Source organism: Nerophis lumbriciformis, linkage group LG14, assembly GCF_033978685.3.
Source record: "Nerophis lumbriciformis linkage group LG14, RoL_Nlum_v2.1, whole genome shotgun sequence".
NCBI lineage: Eukaryota > Metazoa > Chordata > Actinopteri > Syngnathiformes > Syngnathidae > Nerophis > Nerophis lumbriciformis.
The window spans coordinates 43,716,324-43,740,048 of record NC_084561.2 but is presented as its reverse complement, the minus strand read 5'-3'; the positions used below and the strand labels follow the sequence as shown (position 1 = coordinate 43,740,048).

The window sequence follows — 23,725 nt, the reverse complement described above, 5'->3', positions numbered from 1 at the left end:
TGCTGAGTTGACGTTCATGCGACCATGCAGTGTTGCTCACCTTTGATCTCTTCTGCTTAACTTTCAAAACTTCCGGTTGTTGACAATATTTAACAAGGAAACCTTACAATGTAGTCAATCCATAAAATGGAGTAGATGAGTTATTGTGATGGAGACAAATGTCATTTGAGCTATTTTCCAAGGAAATCAAATGTTGATGTTCCTCTTAGACGCACCTAATAAAAGGTCTTTGATGTTAAATTAAACACATTAGCGCCACATAAAACATTTTGTTTCCTAAAAAATAAGATTTTTACTGACAAATACTAATTCATGTTTATGGTTATTGCTAATGAATATCAGTTATCGGCCTCCTTGACGGCGAATAATCGGTACCAGTATCGGGGTGCATCATGATTGGTCAGAAGTTAGCATGATGTTGCCTCCTGGAGGACCATGGCACAGACGCCAAGTGAATCGGACAGTGGTTGCTATGGATACCGCACCTCCGCCTCAGCAGCAGTTCCAGGCCTTTCCTCTCCTCCCTCTGGCGCCGCAGTCGGACTATCTCCTGCTGCACCATCTCCTCCTGCCTCCTCCTGGCCTCCTGCCTCTTCCTCCTCTCCTCCAGCTCCCGCTCCCTCCTCCGGGCCTCCTCGCCGGCTGCGTCCCGCCGGGCTCTCTTCTCGCGCACCTGTCGCCAGAGGTGGGACCAAGTCATTGTTTTGCAAGTCACAAGTAAGTCTCAAGTCTTTGCCCTCAAGTCCGAGTCAAGTCCCGAGTCAAGACAGGCAAGCCCCGAGTCAAGTCCAAAGTCAAGACTGGAAAGTCTCAAGTCAAGTCCTAAGTCCTGCATTTTGAGTTTCGAGTCCTTTCAAGTCCTTTTAACCACAGACTAATATATTAACACAGATTGTGTATGCTTTTCAAACGCTGTATTTATTTATTAAAACAAGTGCATTTTAAATTGCAGGAAAGAAAATTGTGCTGACATTGCACTTTATAATAGCACTATTAACCAGTCATTTTAAACATTAACTCATTCCTTTACAGAACAAACACATTGAAAAATAAAGTGCAAATGTACTTATTTGTACAAAAGTGTTAACATTGAAAAAACATGACATATACGTGAACATAACAAAAAAGCTGTACTTTTTATATGTCAGGGCCCTATGCTGCATTGCATTTGCAAAAGACCAAATTAGCCAAGAGTCTGTCAGTCATTTGTGCACGATGGGGGCGTAGTATGATGCCACCATGGCTGAAAACTCGCTCCACTGGAGCACTGGAGGCAGGCACTGCCAAGACTCTCATGGCCACTCGGAACAGTGAAGGAAGAGTCTTCATGTTCAATGCCCAGAACAAAAGGGGGAGAGAGTTTTTTTGGGTTGGTGCACTACTTGTAAGTGTATCTTGTGTTTTTTATGTTGATTTAATAAAAAAAATATATATATATATATATATATATATATTTCTTGTGCGGCCCGATACCAATCGATCCACGGACCAGTACCGGGCCGCGGCCCGGTGGTTGGGGACCACTGAGGTAAACAACCAACAGTATGTCAGAAAGCTAGCTAAAACGGTACACATATTCATAATATAGTATACATTTTAACTGACCTTTATTTTACTATTTTTGTCTTTTTTTAGGTGGCTAAAATACGCGGTGCTGCTGACCGCCGTCTAACGTTACGTGTGATATATTGACTAACGTAACCCTGCTTAAAAAAATCACTGAACAAAAAGTATGAATAAGGTAGTGAACTGCAACAGATTCCCATGTTTGCAATAACGTTATAACGTTAGCAGTGAGTTTACAGCCTCACTGATTTAACTACACAGCAAATAAAAGTCACGTTACTTAGCCAATAAACGTTATCTTACATTCAAAACTTACCCTTCTTTGTGCAACTTCAAATGCCGGACGAAGTTGGAAGTTGTTGCCTCTCCATCAGTAATTTTCGAACCGCATGTGTTGCATACTGCAAACCGTTTTGTGTTGACCACCTCGTAATTTTTATACCCAAACAAAATTATTTTAGGTATCATTTTTTGTTCACTGGCGTGTGGTTTGGACATGTCTTCTTCGTTGGTTGTCCTGCAATTTGATTGGATGAATGCTGTGTGATGAAAACAAAGTAGATCTAATTTGATTGGCTGTTGTACTGAGAGCACACCAGCTGACACACGCAACGCTGATAGACAAGTACACAATGAAAAATACGGAGCGCTCCCGAATAACTTTTTCATCTTTGGGTTTTGGGGAAAGTAGCAAGTCATGTCAAGTCATGTCAATTCAAAAGGCTCAAGTCCAAGTGAAGTCACAAGTCATTGATGTTAAAGTCTAAGTCGAGTTGCAAGTCTTTTTACATTTTGTCAAGTCGAGTCTAAAGTCATCAAATTCATGACTCGAGTCTGACTCGAGTCCAAGTCATGTGACTCGAGTCCACACCTCTGCCTGTCGCTAGCGTTAACCAAGGGTGGCCACGGGATTCTCTCTGGTGACCTACCTGCTGGTGGCGCACCTGCATGGTGACCAGGGGGTCGTTGAACTTCCTGTGCCTGGCGTCCTGTGTCAGCTGCTCCATGGTGCGAGCGTCCAGCACTTCCTGCTCCTGCAGGTCGTGCAGGAAGTTGCTGACGGCGCGGTGCTCTTCCTCCTGGTCCAGGTGCGTGTAGAGATCTTTGACAAGCACAGGTGGACAACATCTTCTTATTATTCTCATGTCTTACATTATGAATTCCATCATATGAAGACTCCCTCAGTCTGACTCTCCCAGTGGCTCCCAAGCACAACATTTTAATTTGACTCTCTAGCGCCCCCTTCAATGTTACAAAAAATAGTCCCTGCCACCAGGTTCACGTATCGTCATGTCCCAAAGTACCTTAAAAAAGACCATCTTTCCCTTTAAGGACCCAACATAGTCCCAAAGTACCTTTAAAGTACCAATGATTGTCACATACACACTAGGTGTGGCAAAATTATTCTCTGCATTTGACCCATCACCCTTGATCACCCCCTGGGAGGTGAGGGGAGCAGTGGGCAGCAGCGGTGGCCGCGCCCGGGAATCATTTTTGGTGATTTAACCCCCAATTCCAACCCTTGATGCTGAGTGCCAAGCAGGGAGGTAATGGCTCCCATTTTTATAGTCTTTGGTATGACTCGGCCGGGGTTCGAACTCCCAACCTACCCATCTCAGGGCGGACACTCTAACCACTAGACCACTGTGTAAAAGGACCATATTCCCCTTTAAGGACCCAAATAGTCCCAAAGTACCTTAAAAAGGACCATCTTCCCCTTTAAGGACCCAAATAGTCCCAAAGTAGCACAAATAGGACCATCTTCCCCTTTAAGGACCCAAATATTTCCAAAGTACCTTAAAAATTACCCAACATAGTCCCAAAATAGCACAAAAAAGACCATCTTCCCCTATAAGGACCCCCCAACATAGTCCCAAAGTACCTTAAAAAGGACCATATTCCCCTTTAAGGACCCAACATAGTCCCAAAGTACCTTAGGAAGGACAATCTTCCCCTTTAAGAACCCAATATTTCCAAAGTACCTTAAAAAGGACCTAACATAGTCCCAAAGTAGCACAAAAAGGACCATCTTCCCCTTTAAGGACTCAAATAGTCCCAAAGTAGCACAAATAGGACCATCTTCCCCTTTAAGTACCCAAATATTTCCAAAGTACCTTACAAATTACCCAACATAGTCCCAAAATAGCACAAAAAATACCATCTTCCCCTATAAGGACCCCCAACATAGTCCCAAAATACCTTAAAAAGGACCATATTCCCCTTTAAGGTCCCAACATAGTCCCAAAGTACCTTAGAAAGGACAATCTTCCCCTTTAAGAACCCAATATTTCCAAAGTACCTTAAAAAAGACCTAACATAGTCCCAAAGTAGCACAAAAAGGACCATCTTCCCCTTTGAGGACCCAAATATTTCCAAAGTACCTTAAAAAGGAACATCTTCCCCTTTAAGAACCCAAATAGTCCCAAAATACCTTAACAAGAACCATCTTCCTCTTTAAGGACCCAATATTTCTAAAGTACCTTAAAAAGACCTAACATAGTCCCATACTTGCCAACCTTGAGACCTCCAATTTCGGGAGGTGTGGGGGTGGGGGTGGGGGGTGGGGGGGTGGTTAAGAGGGGAGGAATATATTGACAGCTAGAATTCACCAAGTCAAGAATTTCATACATATATATATATATATATATATATATATATATATATATATATATATATATATATATATATATATATATATATATATATATATATATATATATCCATCCATCCATCTTCTTCCGCTTATCCGAGGTCGGGTCGCGGGGGCAGCAGCCTAAGCAGGGAAGCCCAGACTTCCCTCTCCCCAGCCACTTCGTCCAGCTCCTCCCGGGGGATCCCGAGGCGTTCCCAGGCCAGCCGGGAGACATAGTCTTCCCAACGTGTCCTGGGTCTTCCCCGTGGCCTCCTACCGGTCGGACGTGCCCTAAACAGAGGCGATCGGGTGGCATCTTGACCAGATGCCCGAACCACCTCATCTGGCTCCTCTCCATGTGGAGGAGCAGCGGCTTTACTTTGAGCCTCCCCCGGATGACAGAGCTTCTCACCCTATCTCTAAGGGAGAGCCCCGCCACCCGGCGGAGGAAACTCATTTCGGCCGCTTGTACCCTTGATCTTGTCCTTTCGGTCATAACCCAAAGCTCATGACCATAGGTGAGGATGGGAACGTAGATCGACCGGTAAATCGAGAGCTTTGCCTTCTGGCTCAGCTCCTTCTTCACCACAACGGATCGATACAGCGTCCGCATTACAGAAGACACCGCACCGATCCGCCTGTCGATCTCACGATCCACTCTTCCCTCACTCGTGAACAAGACTCCGAGGTACTTGAACTCCTCCACTTGGGGCAAGATCTCCTCCCCAACCCGGAGATGGCACTCCACCCTTTTCCGGGCGAGAACCATGGACTCGGATTTGGAGGTGCTGATTCCCATCCCAGTCGCTTCACACTCGGCTGCGAACCGATCCAGTGAGAGCTGAAGATCCTGGCCAGATGAAGCCATCAGGACCACATCATCTGCAAAAAGCAGAGACCTAATCCTGCAGCCACCAAACCAGATCCCCTCAACGCCTTGACTGCGCCTAGAAATTCTGTCCATAAAGGTTATGAACAGAATCGGTGACAAAGGGCAGCCCTGACGGAGTCCAACCCTCACTGGAAACGTGTCCGACTTACTGCCGGCAATGCGGACCAAGCTCTGACACTGATCATACAGGGAGCGAACCGCCACAATAAGACAGTCCGATACCCCATACTCTCTGAGCACTCCCCACAGGACTTCCCGGGGTACACGGTCGAATGCCTTCTCCAAGTCCACAAAGCACATGTAGACTGGTTGGGCAAACTCCCATGCACCCTCAAGGACCCTGCTGAGAGTATAGAGCTGGTCCACAGTTCCACGACCAGGACCAAAACCACACTGTTCCTCCTGAATCCGAGGTTGGACTATCCGGCGTAGCCTCCTCTCCAGTACACCTGAATAGACATTACCGGTAAGGCTGAGGAGTGTGATCCCACGATAGTTGGAACACACCCTCCGGTTCCCCTTCTTAAAGAGAGGAACCACCACCCCGGTCTGCCAATCCAGAGGTACCGCCCCCGATGTCCACGCGATGTTGCAGAGTCTTGTCAACCAAGACAGCCCCACAACATCCAGAGCCTTAAGGAACTCCGGGCGGATCTCATCCACCCCCGGGGTCTTGCCACCGAGGAGCTTTTTAACTACCTCAGCAACCTCAGCCCCAGAAATAGGAGAGCCCACCACAGATTCCCCAGGCACTGCTTCCTCATAGGAAGACGTGCTGGTAGGATTGAGGAGGTCTTCGAAGTATTCCTTCCACCGATCCACAACATCCGCAGTCGAGGTCAGCAGAACACCATCCTCACCATACGCGGTGTTGACATTGCACTGCTTCCCCTATATATATATATCCTGAAAATATGCAAACAAAACTGTGTTTAGATAATTGATACTTCAAACTTGCATAAATAAATATTAAGGAATATAACATAACTTGGCTTCTGAGAGCTTCAAAATGTAATGAATAAAATGCCAAAGTTGTTGATAAACAAGCAATTATTTTAATAATTAAATATGGTCATTTTAAATGAATTATTATGATCATTTAAAATGAATTATTTCATATATGTTTATTTTAATTCTATGGCTGGATGTAATAAGGAGTCAGAAAAAATACAAATAAAAATACAATTAATTTTGATGTTTTTAGCAAAATATAGTAAACATTTATTTTGTTTTTTTTTGTTTTTTTTAATTAATAAATATATTTATTTTTAGGTAAGATAAACATAATAATACAATTTGTCTCTAGTATGGATGATTTAGTTCTTGTCACCCTGTTGTCCTCCCTTTGTGAAAAAAGGCTGTCCTCACTCAGGTCCGCATGGAACTGGAGGGGGCGTGGCCTCCAGCGCTGGCTGAAAATCGGGATATTTTCGGGAGAATATTTGTCCCGGGAGGTTTTCGGGAGAGGCGCTGAATTTCGGGAGTCTCCCGGAAAATTCGGGAGGGTTGGCAAGTATGTAGTCCCAAAGTAGCACAAAAAGGACCATCTTCCCCTTTAAAGACCCAAATAGTCCCAAAGTATCTTAAAAAGGACCATATTCCCCTTTAAGGACCCAACAAAGTCCCAAAGTACCTTAGAAAGGACCTTCTTCCCCTTTAAAGACCCAATATTTCCAAAGTACCTAAAAGTACAAAGTAAAGCCGCTGCTCCTCCACATCGAGAGGAGCCAGATGAGGTGGTTCGGGCATCTGGTCAGGATGCCACCCGAACGCCTCCCTAGGGAGGTGTTTAGGGCACGTCCGACTGGTAGGAGGCCGCGAGGAAGACCCAGGACACGTTGGGAAGACTATGTCTCCCGGCTGGCCTGGGAACGCCTCGGGGTCCCACAGGAAGAGCTGGACGAAGTGGCTGGGGAGAGGGAAGTCTGAGCTTCCCTGCTTAGGCTGCTGCCCCCGCGACCCGACCTCGGATAAGCGGAAGAAGATGGATGGATGGAAGGTGGAATTAGCTCATCTCATACGACACACCAGACTGTATCTCACGGCACACTAGTGTGCCGCAGCACAGTGGTTGAAATACACTGCTCTACAAAACTTCCAACATTTAGAACTTGGCTCCACAAACTCAGATCTTGATCAGAATTGGTTAAAATGATGATGACACCCTGAAGTGCTGGTACGGTAAGTACCTATTGGTACCCATTGGTAGTGGGCGGAGCCAGGCGTTGAAAACTAATTAAACTGTCATGACCTGACATTATCAATAGTAGCCTCTCTTCTGGAATAGTTCCAGTAGAGTTTAAACATGCAGTGGTACGACCTCTACTTAAAAAACCCAGCCTCGACCCCTCTCTCCTCTCTAACTTCAGACCTATCTCTAATCTTCCATACATTTCCAAAATATTAGAGAAGGTTGTCTACAGTCAGTTGTTGCCCTTCTTAGAGGATAATGGTATCACTGAGCTGTTCCAGTCCGGTTTTAAAGCCCTCCACAGCACAGAGTCAGCGCTTCTAAAAGTTTTTAACGATATCCTCCTGTCAACTGATTCTGGTAAATATGTTGTCCTGGTGCTTTTAGATCTGTCTGCTGCGTTCGACACCGTCGACCACGCCACCTTAATCACTCGTCTTGAGAACTGTGTGGGCATTAAGGGCGCCGCCCTCAACTGGTTCCGGTCGTACCTAACCGACAGGAGTTTTTGTGTAAAAGTAGACAGTTTTATGTCGTCCACAGCTCCTTTACCACATGGGGTCCCCCAGGGCTCAATCCTTGCCCCAATTTTATTTGCGCTTTACCTTCTCCCCCTTGGTTCTATTTTTAGGAAGTACAGTATTGCATTTCATTTTTATGCCGATGATTGCCAGATTTATTTTCCCATGGCACAAAATAACACGGTTCAACGTCTTATTGACTGCCTGCACGACATCAAAGTCTGGCTTTCAGCTAACTTCCTGAGCCTAAATGAAGATAAAACAGAAGTTATGTTGTTCGGTCCAAGTCGCTCTCCCTCCCCCAACGTTGACCTCGGCACTCTGACCCCGTATCTCAGCGACTCTGTCACAAACCTGGGGGTAAAGTTTGACTCAGATTTTAAATTCGAAAAACAAATCAGCAGAGTCGTTCAAAAAAGCTTTTATCAATTACGCCAAATAGCGAAAGTGAAACCGCTTCTATCAAGACATGATCTTGAGAAATTAATCCACGCTTTTATCTCGACTCGTCTTGATTATTGTAATGCCCTGTATGTTGGCATTAGCCAGGCCTCCCTCGCCCGCCTGCAGCTCGTGCAGAACTCTGCTGCTCGTCTGCTAACACAGACCCGCAGACGTGAGCACATCACCCCTATTTTAGCGTCCCTTCACTGGCTCCCTGTGCGTTACCGAATCAATTTTAAACTCCTTTTATTTGTTTTTAAATGTCTAAACAACCTCGCGCCAACCTATCTCTCCGACCTCCTTCAGCCTTACTGCCCCACCCGATCCTTAAGATCAGCCGATCAGCTGCTGTTGACGGTCCCTGACACAAGGCTGAAGCTTAGAGGTGACAGAGCTTTCGCCATTGCTGCTCCCAAGCTCTGGAACGACCTACCCCTGAGTGTTAGACAAGCCTCCTCTCTTCCTGTTTTTAAATCTCTCTTAAAAACATACTTTTATTCCATGGCTTTTAACACTGAGTGATATCCATCCTGCAATGGCGCCCCATAATACACCTGCTGTGATCCTGTTTTTATGTTTTTATGTTTTTATTAATTCTATTTTAATTATTTATTTTTTATCGTGTTGTGTTTGTGTTGTGTTGTGTTTGCTCGGTACTCGTTTTAAAAATGTGCTTTATAAATAAAGTTGATGATGATGATGACTTGAGATGATGGGATTTCCTTCCAAACTGGTCCGAGGCATTGAAGTCGGAGCGTGACGACACAGAACCCTGTCAAGGCTGTTTCCCCCTTACCGTCAAAGTTGTTGTACTTCAAGTTGGGAGTCGGTGCCGTGCAGATCCCACCCATCCTGTCCTCCTCCTCGCCTTCCAGCTCCAGCTGCAAGGTCCTGTCCAGCCAGTCCGCCAGAAGCAGCTGAGCTGCAAGACGCCATCTTGTGTTATCCAGCCAAGGCCGTCCTGCGGGAGGGTGTGAGATACCTTCAGTGTTGGTGTCGTCCTCGTCCCTCCACTGCTCCAAGCTTCGCAGCGCCTCGGCCAGACCCCCTGAACGGCCTTTGTTGGGGAGCAAGACTTCGGACAGAGCGAACGCAGAGGCCTCCCCCACTCGCTGGCGAAAGACGGCAAGACATTTTGTGACTAGGTTCCACGCACAAACCGCACATGAAGTCTCTCTCACCTTCCTCCAGAGACCGAGGTCATCCTTCTTCACGCGCGTCTGAAAGGGAAGGACACACAAGGCTGATTGGAGAGCACCTGTGAGCTGCAGGCGTGCACATTGAAGGCTGAGCGAGGAGGATTTCAGGAGAAAGCTGAGCCAATGACTTCAACAACCTGTCCAAATGCTTTGCTTTATGACCATTGTGCTGTCTGAGAACCCACCTCCACCTCCCTCAGCGTCACATCTTAGGAGGTCCCAAACTGCTTTTACTACTTATAGCTGCCATTTGTAGCAGTGAGTATTAATGTGTAAGGTTCACCTTGTCAGAATTATTGTATGTAAGTTATCACAAAACTTTCCGTTGCCATGAGTTCTCGGCTGGGAGACAAAAGCTGTCTTTGATCTTGCCAAGCAAAAGGCTTGTAAAACTCTACTGTGTACGATGGGAAGCAACATGAAGGTGTCCGTTTCTTTGATCTATTGTGATCCACAGGAAGATCTTGTCTTGACCCGAGCTCTACAAAGCGGAGAGGAAGCAGGACCAGACGCAAGCTCCAGGCATCTTTTTGTTACGGCTCAGGCTCCTGCCAACGCCGCTCATCCGTCTGTGCGCACCTCGGGACACGCCCACGGGTGCGCACATCCAGGGACGCGCCGCGCGCGTCCCCGCCCTGCAGCAGCCACCAGCTGCAATCACTCACCGGCAATCTACACTCCTGGGTCTGATGAGGGCAAGCTCAATAAAGGACCAGTGGACCCAAGGATCAGCGCGGGAACTTAGTTTTTCTCATGGTGTACCGTAAGCAACAAGCTTTATGCTCTATTTGTGTTTCCTCTCCGTGCCTTGATTTGTCCCTTGTCTTCTCCCGTGTCCCCGCAGTACCCTCCGTCGCCTGGAAAGTGAGCTGTGCGTCTCATTTTACCCTGGATCTCTCTCTGGACTCTGACTGCTTCCTTCGTTCCTCGACCTCTTGCTCGCCCCTGGATTCCGACGCCTCTCTCTCGCCCCGGATAACCTGCCTGCCCCATGGACTTCCTCGTATCTCGTTCAACACGTTGGTAACACTCACTTCAGTTAACTACACACATAGTCTTACACCACACACTCTTGTATTCTAGTTCACACTCCATTTCCTTAGTTTAGTAGTATTGTTTATTATTATTTATATATATATATATATGTTGACTATATATATTTATATATAATAAATAATTGTATATACTGCCCCCTGGTGTCTGTTTGCTGTCACCTCCCCTCAGTAAACACTACACTTTTCTTTGAACTGTTTTGTGACCGAGGGCAACAGCTTTTTACGACCCCCCCCTCCCTTTAGAAACAGCTGTTGCCATGTAATCAGGGAAAGTCCAAATAATTTCGTCAGAGCGTGGGTTGACACTGTGCAAGAGTACATGTGTACTCGCTCTCCTCATTGAGCTAAATTGAATCCTGTCTCTGTTTAATTCCTTGCTTCTTGTCTGTTTAATAGATGTCATCAGTGTTTGAACCTGACACGCCTCATTATATTCGACACAAGTGATCATTATGTGCGACTGAATCTGTAGACTGGCAGCTCAGTCCAAGGAATTTTATCCTAGAATTTAGAAATGTTGTTTATTTACAGCGTTGGGAAAACATTTTTTTTTACCACATTTATTTTACAGTCAAATATATGGTTGCTGTTTTTACAGTGAATTACTGTAAGTGGAAAAACAGTACCATGTTTTTTTTTTAAATGGTAGAATTCTGCCGACTTAACCGAAAAATCTATTGCTTTTTACAACGTGCAACTGAATGGATAACTTGCTCTCAAATCATGAGTCAATCAGATATTTATTCGGATTTAAAAAAAAACAACAACTTTGTAATTCATGATAATACAATATCCATCCATCCATCCATTTCCTACCGCTTGTCCCGTTCGGGGTTGCGAGGGGTGCTGGAGCCTATCTCACAATATTTGTTACATTATTCGGAACCACAAAACTAACAGTTTATTATTATTACAGATTATAACTACTTTCCAAAATAACTTACGTTATTACTATGAACATTATTATTACAGCTTCGTACACAAGTCAAGCAGATATTAGACTATTCAGTTTAAGAAATAAACATTTTTTTTGGTATTGTATTGTAAATATTTCGGGCATGTTACAAAAGGAACAAAAAAAATCGATTAATAAAGTTAAAAAAAGTTAAAGTACCGTATTTTCCGCACCATAAGCCGCCCTGGGTTATAAGCCGCACCTTCAATGAACGGCATATTTCAAAACTTTGTCCACCTATAAGCCGCCCCGTGTTATAAGCCGCATCTAACTGCGCTAAAGGAATGTCAAAAAAACAGTCAGATAGGTCAGTCAAACTTTAATAATATATTAAAAACCAGCGTGATGTGGGCGCGCATGGAGTCGTATATCAACATGGACGGAGCTGCGTGAAAAAAGCCACCCGGCCTCTTCGCGTAAACTTACCTTAACCACTCGCTCATCTTTTCTTCATCCATCCATCCCTTCGAGTTAGCTTTTATGATGACGCCGGCTGGAAAGGTCTCTTTTGGCAAGGTCTTCCTTTTGAATATCACCATGGGTGGAAGTTTCTGGCCATTAGCATGGCAAGCTAGAACCACAGTGAAGGATGACTTCTCATTCCCTGTGGTGCGAATATTCACCGTACGTGCTCCCGTTGTATCCACAGTGCGGTTCACAGGAATATCAAAAGTCAGTGGAACCTCGTCCATGTTGATAATGTTCTCTGGCCGGATCTTTTTTTTCAGCTATCTTGTTTTTACAATATGCACGGAAAGTAGCCAGCTTTTCTTGAAAGTCTTTAGGCAGTTGCTGTGAAATAGTAGTCCGTGTGCGGATGGAGAGATTGCGTCTTTTCATGAACCGGAAACCTGTCGCTTAGTAGGAGCCATTTTGTGATCTTTACAGATGTAAACACACAAAGGAAATGAAACGTAATATCCGCGCGCTTCTTCTTCTTCTACGGTGGGGCGGGTGGTTGCTTACAGTAGAAGAAGAAGCGCTTCCTCTTCTATGGGGGCGGGTGCTTACCTTGGCGGTTGCTTGCGTAGAAGAAGAAGCACTTCCTCTTCTACGGGGAAAAAAGATGGCGGCTGTTTACCGTAGTTGCGAGACCGAATCTTTATGAAAATGAATCTTAATATTAATCCATATATAAAGCGCACCGGGTTATAAGCCGCACTGTCAGCTTTTGAGTAAATTAGTGGTTTTTAGGTGCGGCTAATAGTGCGGAAAATACGGTACCAATGATTGTCACACACACACACGAGGTGTGGCGAAATTATTCTCCGCATTTGACCCATCACCCTTGATCACCCCCTGGGAGGTGAGGGGAGCAATGAGCAGCAGCGGTGGCCGCGCCCGGGAATCATTTTTGGTGATTTAACCCCCAATTCCAACCCTTGATGCTGAGTGCCAAGCAGGGAGGTAATGGCTCCCATTTTTATAGTCTTTGGTATGACTCGGCCGGGGTTTGAACTCACAACCTACCCATCTCAGGGCGGACACTCTAACCACTAGGCAATATAATAAAATAAAATAAAAATAATATACAAAAACAGAGTGATTTTTCAAACATATTTACAGTTTTACATTCCAACATGTCCGAAAAGGGTTATTATATTTCTTACATTATTAGATAATATTAAATAGTGTATGCAAATTGCATGCAGCGCCATGTATTTGTGTGTCAAAACGGAAAGAAGGAATATATTTAGTAAGAAAAGATGAAGTACATTATTTACAGGCAGGGCCGGCCCGTGGCATAGGCCGTATAGGCAAATGCTAAGGGCGCCGTCCATCAGGGGGCGCCACGCCAGTGCCACAAATGTTGGAGAAAAAAAAAAAAAAAAAAAGTTGGTACTATTATTTCTAAATACAAAAAAATAATCCCACGTTAATTAAAATGCAAAGTAAAGCCTATTTAATAGAAATATTATTTAATACAACATTCCGCCCCCCCCCCGCACGGTGCGCCCCCTCCCTTCCCGTATCATGACTCTTTTTGGACGTCACCACATCATGTCAAAACGGCCAAAACTGTCAGGTGCCCAGGGAAGAAAAAAGAGAAAAGAAGAGGAGGAGAAACGAGAAAAGACAGAGGTAGCAGGTAGGTAACGTTAGCCTACATGAAATTATTTGTCTGTTACAGAATGTGATAGTAGCTGGCTTGTTAGCATTAAGCTAATGTTACATGATTCGGCAGTTCTGTTTTAAAGTCGGTTTAATATTGTGGAGGGGGCTAAATTGTTATGGAAAATAATAATGTAACGTTAGGTAATTACAGTACTCCCACCTTACATTCCTCAGGGACATTTGTATTGGATCTTTTAAGCAGGTGTTTTTTGTTTACATTGTTATTGCCTTCTGGTTAGCTAATGTTTGCCCTGCAGGTAATAGTCACTTTTCCACCCCTTTATATATTAGGTATAGTTGTAAGTAAAAAAAGGTCAAAGACAAAGCTATTCGGTTTCTTGTGAGTATATACACTTCACTGCCGATGTGGGGGGGCGCCACCTAAAATCTTGCCTAGGGCGCCAGATTGGTTAGGGCCGGGCCTGTTTACAGGCCAAGGTAAAATGAAGTGGCCCCCAAGCCTTGAGTTTGACACGCGTGTTGGAGGTGAAGCAGCTTCTTAATCAGCAATCTTTCGGACTTTAGAGGCCTTCATTCAACATAAATGGTCATCACTTTGACAGGAGAACGTCTTTAAAAAGAATAATTAAACTCACCTTGGCTTCAGATGTCTTTGTTGGCCCGTTCTTGCCAGCTTTCGTACACCTTGACAGGTGAGGATCCTGGGCTGCTAACGCGGTGGCCATATTTTGTGGAAAACAACAAAATATGATCAAAGCCACTATTTTACACTTTTCCTCACTATTTCAAACCGTGGCATCAAAGAAGAAGCATTCTAACCATGACTCGCATCAAATGATATCACAAAGGATTGTGGGTAATGTAGTCATTTGGCCGTGTTTGCCGCCCCAGAAGTACAAGTTGGGACTTCATTTCCCATAAAACGTTAGCGTCCCTCTTGTCACCATAGCGACTCTCGCAGACGGCGAACATGTTTACGAGGAATACAAAATGCAAGATTTCAAATTGAGCTTAAATACTACAGCATTGTAGTTAAGTGAGTTTTAGTGTTAAAAAATATAAAAATAATAATAATAATGACAGCAGTTTTATCCGGGGGTCGCATGGTGGTGACGTCAATATCAGGCGCCTGTGCTTCCCCAACTTCCTGTCTCATGGCTTTGCACTTTGTCTATTTTATATATATTTATATTTTTTGCATTCTATTTTAGCTACTTTGAATTTAAAAAACCCTGGCGCTGTTTTGTACTCTTTTTGTACTTATTTTGATTATTGTTTCTCGTCTGTTTGTAAATGTAGAAATTTATTAATAAAAGTTAAAAAAAAAAAATAATAGAAAAAAAGGTTTACTAATGACGAATAAAAAAAAAAATAAATAAAATAAACTTCCCCTAATAAATTATTTTGATAGTTTTTGTGCTTATTTTGAATATCATTATTTCTCAATTGTTTGTAAATGTTGCAGTTTATAAATAAAGGTTTATCAAATAAAAAATAAATAAATAAATACAAAATAAACTAGAAATAAAAACATTTTTAAATTATTTTGATAGTTTTTGTGCTTATTTTGAATACTATTATTTCTCAATTGTTTGTAAATGTTGCAGTTTATAAATAAAGGTTTATAAAATAAAAAATAAAATAAATAAATACAAAATAAACTAGAAATAAAAACATTTTTAAATTATTTTGATCGTTTTTGTGCTTATTTTGAATACTATTATTTCTCAATTGTTTGTAAATGTTGCAGTTTATAAATAAAGGTTTATAAAATAAATAAAAAATAAATAAATACAAAATAAACTAGAAATAAAAACATTTTTAAATTATTTTGATAGTTTTTGTGCTTATTTTGAATATTGTTATTTCTCAATTGTTTGTAAATGTTGCAGTTTATAAATAAAGGTTTATAAAATAAAAAATAAATACAAAAAAAATAAAAAATAAACTAGAAATAAAAACATTTTTAAAAACTTCCTGTCTCATCGCGGTACTGTTTACGATGCATAAAAATGCAAGATTTCAAATTGAGCTCAAACAACAGCATTGTAGTTAAGTGAGTGTTATTGTAAAAAAAAAAATAATAATAACAACAGCAATGTTTTATCCGGGGAGGGGTCGCATGGTGCTGACGTCATTGTCAGGCTTCCCCAACTTCCTGTCTCATGGCGGTAATGTTTACGATGAATAAAAAATGCAAGATTTCAAATTGAGCTCAAATACTACAGCATTGTAGTTAAGTGAGTGTTAGTGTTAAAAAAAAAAAATAATAATAATAATAATAATGACAGCAGTTTTATCCGGGGGTCGCATGGTGGTGACGTCAATATCAGGCGCCTGTGCTTCCCCAACTTCCTGTCTCATGGCTTTGCACTTTGTCTATTTTATATATATTTATATTTTTTGCATTCTATTTTAGCTACTTTGAATTTAAAAACCCCTGGCGCTGTTTTGTACTGTTTTTGTACTTATTTTGATTATTGTTTCTCGTCTGTTTGTAAATGTAGAAATGTATTAATAAAAGTAAAAAAAAAAAAAAAAAAGGTTTACTAATGACGAATTAAAAAAAATAAATTAAAAAATAAACTTCCCCTAATAAATTATTTTGATAGTTTTTGTGCTTATTTTGAATACTATTATTTCTCAATTGTTTGTAAATGTTGCAGTTTATAAATAAAGGTTTATAAAATAAAAAATAAATAAATACAAAAAAAAATAACAATAAACTAGAAATAAAAACATTTTTAAAAACTTCCTGTCTCATCGTGGTAATGTTTACGATGCATAAAAATGCAAGATTTCAAATTGAGCTCAAACAACAGCATTGTAGTTAAGTGAGTGTTATTGTAAAAAAAATAAAAAAAAATAATAATAATAATAATGACAGCAGTTTTATCCGGGGGTCGCATGGTGGTGACGTCATTATCAGGCGCCTGTGCTTCCCCAACTTCCTGTCTCATGGCTTTGCACTTTGTCTATTTTATATATATTTATATTTTTTGCATTCTATTTTAGCTACTTTGAATTTAAAACCCCCTGGCGCTGTTTTGTACTCTTTTTGTACTGTTTTTGTACTTATTTTGATTATTGTTTCTCGTCTGTTTGTAAATGTAGAAATTTATTAATAAAAGTAAAAAAAAAAAAAATTAAAAAAAAAGGTTTACTAATGACGAATTAAAAAAAATAAATTAAAAAATAAACTTCCCCTAATAAATTATTTTGATAGTTTTTGCAGTTTATAAATAAAGTTTTATAAAATAGAAAATAAATAAATACAAAAAAAATAACAATAAACTAGAAATAAAAACATTTTTAAAAACTTCCTGTCTCATCGCGGTACTGTTTACGATGAATAAAAAATGCCAGATTTCAAATTGAGCTCAAATACTACAGCATTGTAGTTAAGTGAGTGTTAGTGTTAAAAATAATAATAATAATAATAATAATAATGACAGCAGTTTTATCCGGGGGTCGCATGGTGGTGACGTCAATATCAGGCGCCTGTGCTTCCCCAACTTCCTGTCTCATGGCTTTGCACTTTGTCTATTTTATATATATTTATATTTTTTGCATTCTATTTTAGCTACTTTGAATTTAAAAACCCCTGGCGCTGTTTTGTACTGTTTTTGTACTTATTTTGATTATTGTTTCTCGTCTGTTTGTAAATGTAGAAATGTATTAATAAAAGTAAAAAAAAAAAAAAAAAAAGGTTTACTAATGACGAATTAAAAAAAATAAATTAAAAAATAAACTTCCCCTAATAAATTATTTTGATAGTTTTTGTGCTTATTTTGAATACTATTATTTCTCAATTGTTTGTAAATGTTGCAGTTTATAAATAAAGGTTTATAAAAATAATAAATAAATAAATTATTAAAAAAATAACAATAAACTAGAAATAAAAACATTTTTAAAAACTTCCTGTCTCATCGCGGTACTGTTTACGATGCATAAAAATGCAAGATTTCAAATTGAGCTCAAACAACAGCATTGTAGTTAAGTGAGTGTTATTGTAAAAAAAATAATAATAATAACAACAGCAATGTTTTATCCGGGGAGGGGTCGCATGGTGCTGACGTCATTGTCAGGCTTCCCCAACTTCCTGTCTCATGGCGGTAATGTTTACGATGAATAAAAAATGCAAGATTTCAAATTGATCTCAAATACTACAGCATTGTAGTTAAGTGAGTGTTAGTGTTAAAAAATAAAAATAAAAATAATAATAATAATGACAGCAGTTTTATCCGGGGGTCGCATGGTGGTGACGTCAATATCAGGCGCCTGTGCTTCCCCAACTTCCTGTCTCATGGCTTTGCACTTTGTCTATTTTATATATATTTATATTTTTTGCATTCTATTTTAGCTACTTTGAATTTAAAAACCCCTGGCGCTGTTTTGTACTGTTTTTGTACTTATTTTGATTATTGTTTCTCGTCTGTTTGTAAATGTAGACATTTATTAATAAAAGTTTTAAAAAAAATATATAAAAAAAGGTTTACTAATGACGAATTAAAAAAAATAAATTAAAAAATAAACTTCCCCTAATAAATTATTTTGATAGTTTTTGTGCTTATTTTGAATATTATTATTTCTCAATTGTTTGTAAATGTTGCAGTTTATAAAGAAAGGTTTATAAAATAAAAAATAAATACAAAAAAAATAAAAATAAACTAGAAATAAAAACATTTTTAAAAACTTCCTGTCTCATCACGGTACTGTTTACGATGCATAACAATGCAAGATTTCAAATTGAGCTCAAACAACAGCATTGTAGTTAAGTGAGTGTTATTGTAAAAAAAAAAAAATAATAATAATAACAGCAATGTTTTATCCGGGGGGGTCGCATGGTGCTGACGTCATTTACAGGCTTCCCCAACTTCCTGTCTCATGGCGGTAATGTTTACGATGAATAAAAAATGCAAGATATCAAATTGAGCTCAAATACTACAGCGTTGTAGTTAAGTGAGTGTTAGTGTTAAAAAAATAATAATAACAGCAATGTTTTATCCGGGGGTCGTATGGTGATGACGTCATATAGCAGGCGCCTGTGCCAACTTCCTGTCTCATGACGGTAATGTTTACGACTTTGATTGATTGATTGATTGAAACTTTTATTAGTAGATTGCACAGTCCAGTACATATTCCGTACAATCGACCACTAAATGGTAACACCCCAATAAGTTTTTCAACTTGTTTAAGTCGGGGTCCACGTAAATCAATTCACGACGAATAAAAATGCAAGATTTTAAATTGAGCTCAAATAATACAGCGTTGTAGTTAAGTGAGTGTTAGTGTTTTAACCAAGGGTTTATATATGTCGCCTATACAGTATAAAAGTACAAAATAACAAACACGGAGGCTCCAGTTTTACACTTTATTTTCTTTGTTTTCAAACACTCCGCTCCGCCACAACGTGTCACCACTTCCGCTCTTGGCGCCTTCAAAATAAGAGCTCAAGGCATATACTGTATAACAGCTTATAACAGGAACTTAACATCACAAAGAGGAAAGTCCATAAAAATAGGTTACAGTGTTAAAAAAATAAAATAAATAACAGCAATGTTTTATCCGGGGGTCGTATGGTGATGACGTCATATAGCAGGCGCCTGTGCTTCCCTAACTTCCTGTCTCATGGCGGTAACGGCGGTGAACGCAGGAGTTTAGAAGTTGTCAAATATTACCGGAGGCTTTGTAACGGGTCAAGTGTGTCAATCTGGGGTGAGATAACGCGCGTCTCTCTGTGGTGAAAGGATGAAAACATTTGATGCGACTTGCAAGGTTGCTAATTCATGCGCTGCTGTAAAGCATTAGAGTTGATTGATTGATTGATTGATTGATTGATTGATTGATTGATTGATCGATTAGCTGCACGGCTGCGAGCAGGATGAAGCTAGAGCTGTGTCAGGTGCTTCAGGAAGGAAGCCGTCTGGGTGTCCTCAGGTTTCTCGGCAGGAGCCTGCAGCACTCCATGGAGGTCCCCGGGTGTCTTCTGTACACTCACTGCGGCACAGTGCCTCACCTCACCCGGGACACACTGCACTGTGTGGACGAGCTGCCCTCCGTCACCCACGTCACGCTCTCACATCTGTAAGTAGACGTGTCACATCTGTAACTACATGTCACATCTGTAAGTAAGCATGTCACATCTGTAAGTAGACGTGTCACATCTGTAACTACATGTCACATCTGTAAGTAAGCATGTCACATCTGTAAGTAGACGTGTCACATCTGAAACTACATGTCACATCTGTAAGTAAGCATGTCACATCTGTAAGTAGACGAGTCACATCTGTAAGTAGACATGTCTAAGTAGAGATGTCACATCTGTAAGTAAACATGTCACGTCTGTAAGTAAACGTGTCACATCTGTAAGTACATGTCACATCTGTAAGTAGATATGTCACATCTGTAAGTAGATGTGTCACATCTGTAAGTAGACATGTCACATCTGTAAGTAGATGTCACATCTGCAAGTAAACATGTCACATCTGTAAGTAAACGTGTCACATCTGTAAGTAGACATGTCTAAGTAGAGATGTCACATCTGTAAGTAGACATATCACATCTGTAAGTAGATGTGTCACATCTGTAAGTAGACATGTCACATCTGTAAGTAGACATGTCACATCTGTAAGTAGACATGTCACATCTGTAAGTAGACATGTCTAAGTAAAGATGTCACATCTGTAAGTATATGTCACATCTTTAAGTAGACGTGTCACATCTGTAAGTAAACATGTCACATCTGTAAGTAGACGTGTCACATCTGTAAGTAGACATGTCACATCTGTAAGTAGACGTGTCACATCTGTAAGTAGACATGTCACATCTGTAAGTAGACATGTCTAAGTAAAGATGTCACATCTGTAAGTATATGTCACATCTGTATGTAGACGTGTCACATCTGTATGTAGACGTGTCACATCTGTAAGTAGACATGTGTAAGTAAAGATGTCACATCTGTAAGTATGTCACATCTGTATGTAGACGTGTCACATCTGTATGTAGACGTGTCACATCTGTAAGTAGACGTGTCACATCTGTAAGTAGACATGTCTAAGTAAAGATGTCACATCTGTAAGTATATGTCACATCTGTATGTAGACGTGTCACATCTGTATGTAGACGTGTCACATCTGTAAGTAGACATGTGTAAGTAAAGATGTCACATCTGTAAGTATGTCACATCTGTATGTAGACGTGTCACATCTGTATGTAGACGTGTCACATCTGTAAGTAGACGTGTCACATCTGTAAGTAGACATGTCTAAGTAAAGATGTCACATCTGTAAGTACATGTCACATCTGTAAGTAGACGTCACATCTGTATGTAGACGTGTCACATCTGTATGTAGATGTGTCACATCTGTAAGTAGACATGTCTAAGTAAAGATGTCACATCTGTAAGGATGTCACATCTGTAAGTATATGTCACATCTGTATGTAGACATGTCACATCTGTATGTAGACGTGTCACATCTGTAAGTAGACGTGTCACATCTGTAAGTAGACGTGTCACATCTGTAAGTAGACATGTCACATCTGTAAGTACATGTCACATGTGTAAGTAAACGTGTCACATCTGTAAGTAGACATGTCTAAGTAGAGATGTCACATCTGTAAGTAGACATGTCACATCTGTAAGTAGACGTGTCACATCTGTAAGTAAGCATGTCACATCTGTATGTAGACGTGTCACATCTGTAAGTAGACGTGTCACGTCTGTAGGTAGACGTGTCACGTCTGTATGTAGACATGTCACATCTGTAAGTAGACGTGTCACATCTGTAAGTAGACGTGTCACATCTGTATGTAGATGTGTCACATCTGTAAGTAGAGGTGTCACATCTGTAAGTAGAGGTGTCACATCTGTAAGTAGACGTGTCACGTCTGTAGGTAGACGTGTCACGTCTGTAGGTAGACGTGTCACATCTGTATGTAGACGTGTCACATCTGTAAGTAAACATGTCACATCTGTATGTAGACGTGTCACATCTGTAAGTAGACATGTCTAAGTAGAGATGTCACATCTGTAAGTAGACGTGTCACATCTGTAAGTAGACGTGTCACATCTGTAAGTAAGCATGTCACATCTGTATGTAGACGTGTCACATCTGTAAGTAGAGGTGTCACATCTGTAAGTAGACTTGTCACGTCTGTAGGTAGACGTGTCACGTCTGTAGGTAGACGTGTCACATCTGTAAGTAAACATGTCACATCTGTATGTAGACGTGTCTAAGTAGAGATGTCACATCTGTAAGTAGACGTGTCACATCTGTAAGTAAACATGTCACATCTGTAAGTAGACGTGTCACTTCTAAGTAACTATGTGACATCTAAACATGTCACATCTGTAAGTAGACGTGTCACTTCTAAGTAACTATGTGACATCTAAACATGTCACATCTGTAAGTAAACGTGTCACATCTGTAAGTAGACATGTCACGTTTGTAAGTAAACGTGTCACATCTGTAAGTAGACATGTCTAAGTAAAGATGTCACATCTGTAAGTAAATGTGTCACATCTGTAAGTAGATGTGTCACATCTGTAAGTAAACGTGTCACATCTGTAAGTAGACATGTCACATCTGTAAGTAAACGTGTCACATCTGTAAGTAGACATGTCACGTTTGTAAGTAAACGTGTCACATCTGTAAGTAGACATGTCTAAGTAAAGATGTCACATCTGTAAGTAAATGTGTCACATCTGTAAGTAGATGTGTCACATCTGTAAGTAAACGTGTCACATCTGTAAGTAGACATGTCTAAGTAGAGATGTCACATCTGTAAGTGGACATGTCACATCTGTAAGTAGACATATCACATCTATAAGTAGACATGTCACATCTGTAAGTAGACGTGTCACATCTGTAAGTAGACATGTCTAAGTAGAGATGTCACATCTGTAAGTAGACATATCACATCTATAAGTAGACGTGTCACATCTGTAAGTAGACATGTCTAAGTAGAGATGTCACATCTGTAAGTAGACGTGTCACATCTGTAAGTAGACGTGTCACTTCCAAGTAAATATGTCACATCTAAACATGTCACATCTGTAAGTAGACGTGTCACTTCTAAGTAAATATGTCACATCTAAACATGTCACATCTGTAAGTAAACATGTCACATCTGTAAGTAAACATGTCACATCTGTAAGTAGACATGTCTAAGTAGAGATGTCACATCTGTAAGTAAACATGTCACGTCTGTAAGTAAACGTGTCACATCTGTAAGTAGACATGTCACATCTGTAAGTAAACGTGTCATATCTGTAAGTAGACATGTCTAAGTAGAGATGTCACATCTGTAAGTAATCATGTCACATCTGTCAGGAAACGTGTCACATCTGTAAGTAGACGTGTCACATCTGTAAGTAGACGTGTCACATCTGTAAGTAAACGTGTCACGTCTAAGTAAACGTCAGGTCTGTAAGTAAACATGTCACATCTGTAAGTAGACGTGTCACATCTGTAAGTAGACATGTCACGTCTGTGTGTAGACATGTCACATCTGTAAGTAGACATGTCACATCTGTAAGTAAACATGTCACATCTGTATGTAGACGTGTCTAAGTAGAGATGTCACATCTGTAAGTAGACGTGTCACATCTGTAAGTAAACATGTCACATCTGTAAGTAGACGTGTCACTTCTAAGTAACTATGTGACATCTAAACATGTCACATCTGTAAGTAAACGTGTCACATCTGTAAGTAGACATGTCACGTTTGTAAGTAAACGTGTCACATCTGTAAGTAGACATGTCTAAGTAAAGATGTCACATCTGTAAGTAAACATGTCACATCTGTAAGTAAACATGTCACAACTGTAAGTAAACGTGTCACATCTGTAAGTAGACATGTCTAAGTAAAGATGTCACATCTGTAAGTAAATGTGTCACATCTGTAAGTAGATGTGTCACATCTGTAAGTAAACGTGTCACATCTGTAAGTAGACATGTCACATCTGTAAGTAAACGTGTCACATCTGTAAGTAGACATGTCACGTTTGTAAGTAAACGTGTCACATCTGTAAGTAGACATGTCTAAGTAAAGATGTCACATCTGTAAGTAAATGTGTCACATCTGTAAGTAGATGTGTCACATCTGTAAGTAGACGTGTCACATCTGTAAGTAAACGTGTCACATCTGTAAGTAGACATGTCTAAGTAGAGATGTCACATCTGTAAGTGG

The 23,725-nt window shown here is 40.6% G+C and overlaps 2 protein-coding genes across 6 annotated transcripts in view; one reads left to right on the top strand and one right to left on the bottom strand.

Annotated features, from left to right (window-relative positions):
- The window catches only part of ccdc191 (coiled-coil domain containing 191), a 50,359-nt gene extending 36,050 nt beyond the window's left edge, over positions 1-14,309 (bottom strand). For 2 of the 3 annotated variants that reach the window (XM_061975489.2, XM_061975488.2), the window contains exons 1-6: positions 14,167-14,309; positions 9,428-9,466; positions 9,229-9,358; positions 9,043-9,168; positions 2,496-2,668; positions 486-673 (exon numbers count right to left, since the gene is read on the bottom strand). In XM_061975489.2, coding sequence (XP_061831473.1) covers positions 486-673; positions 2,496-2,668; positions 9,043-9,168; positions 9,229-9,358; positions 9,428-9,466; positions 14,167-14,256 — 746 coding nt within the window. In that variant the 5' untranslated portion in view covers positions 14,257-14,309. The remainder of the gene's footprint in view (positions 1-485; positions 674-2,495; positions 2,669-9,042; positions 9,169-9,228; positions 9,359-9,427; positions 9,467-14,166) is intronic. The other variant, XM_061975490.2, reaches the window with a different exon arrangement.
- A 4,839-nt stretch (positions 14,310-19,148) lies between these two features.
- Positions 19,149-23,725, top strand: part of qtrt2 (queuine tRNA-ribosyltransferase accessory subunit 2) — a 34,208-nt gene continuing 29,631 nt past the window's right edge. The window contains exons 1-2 of one of the 3 annotated variants that reach the window (XM_072914737.1): positions 19,149-19,249; positions 19,397-19,618. In XM_072914737.1, the coding sequence (XP_072770838.1) occupies positions 19,416-19,618 (203 nt within the window). In that variant the 5' untranslated portion in view covers positions 19,149-19,249; positions 19,397-19,415. Of the gene's footprint in view, positions 19,619-23,725 lie in introns of all 3 variants that reach the window. The other 2 variants (XM_061976325.1, XM_061976326.2) reach the window with 2 other exon arrangements.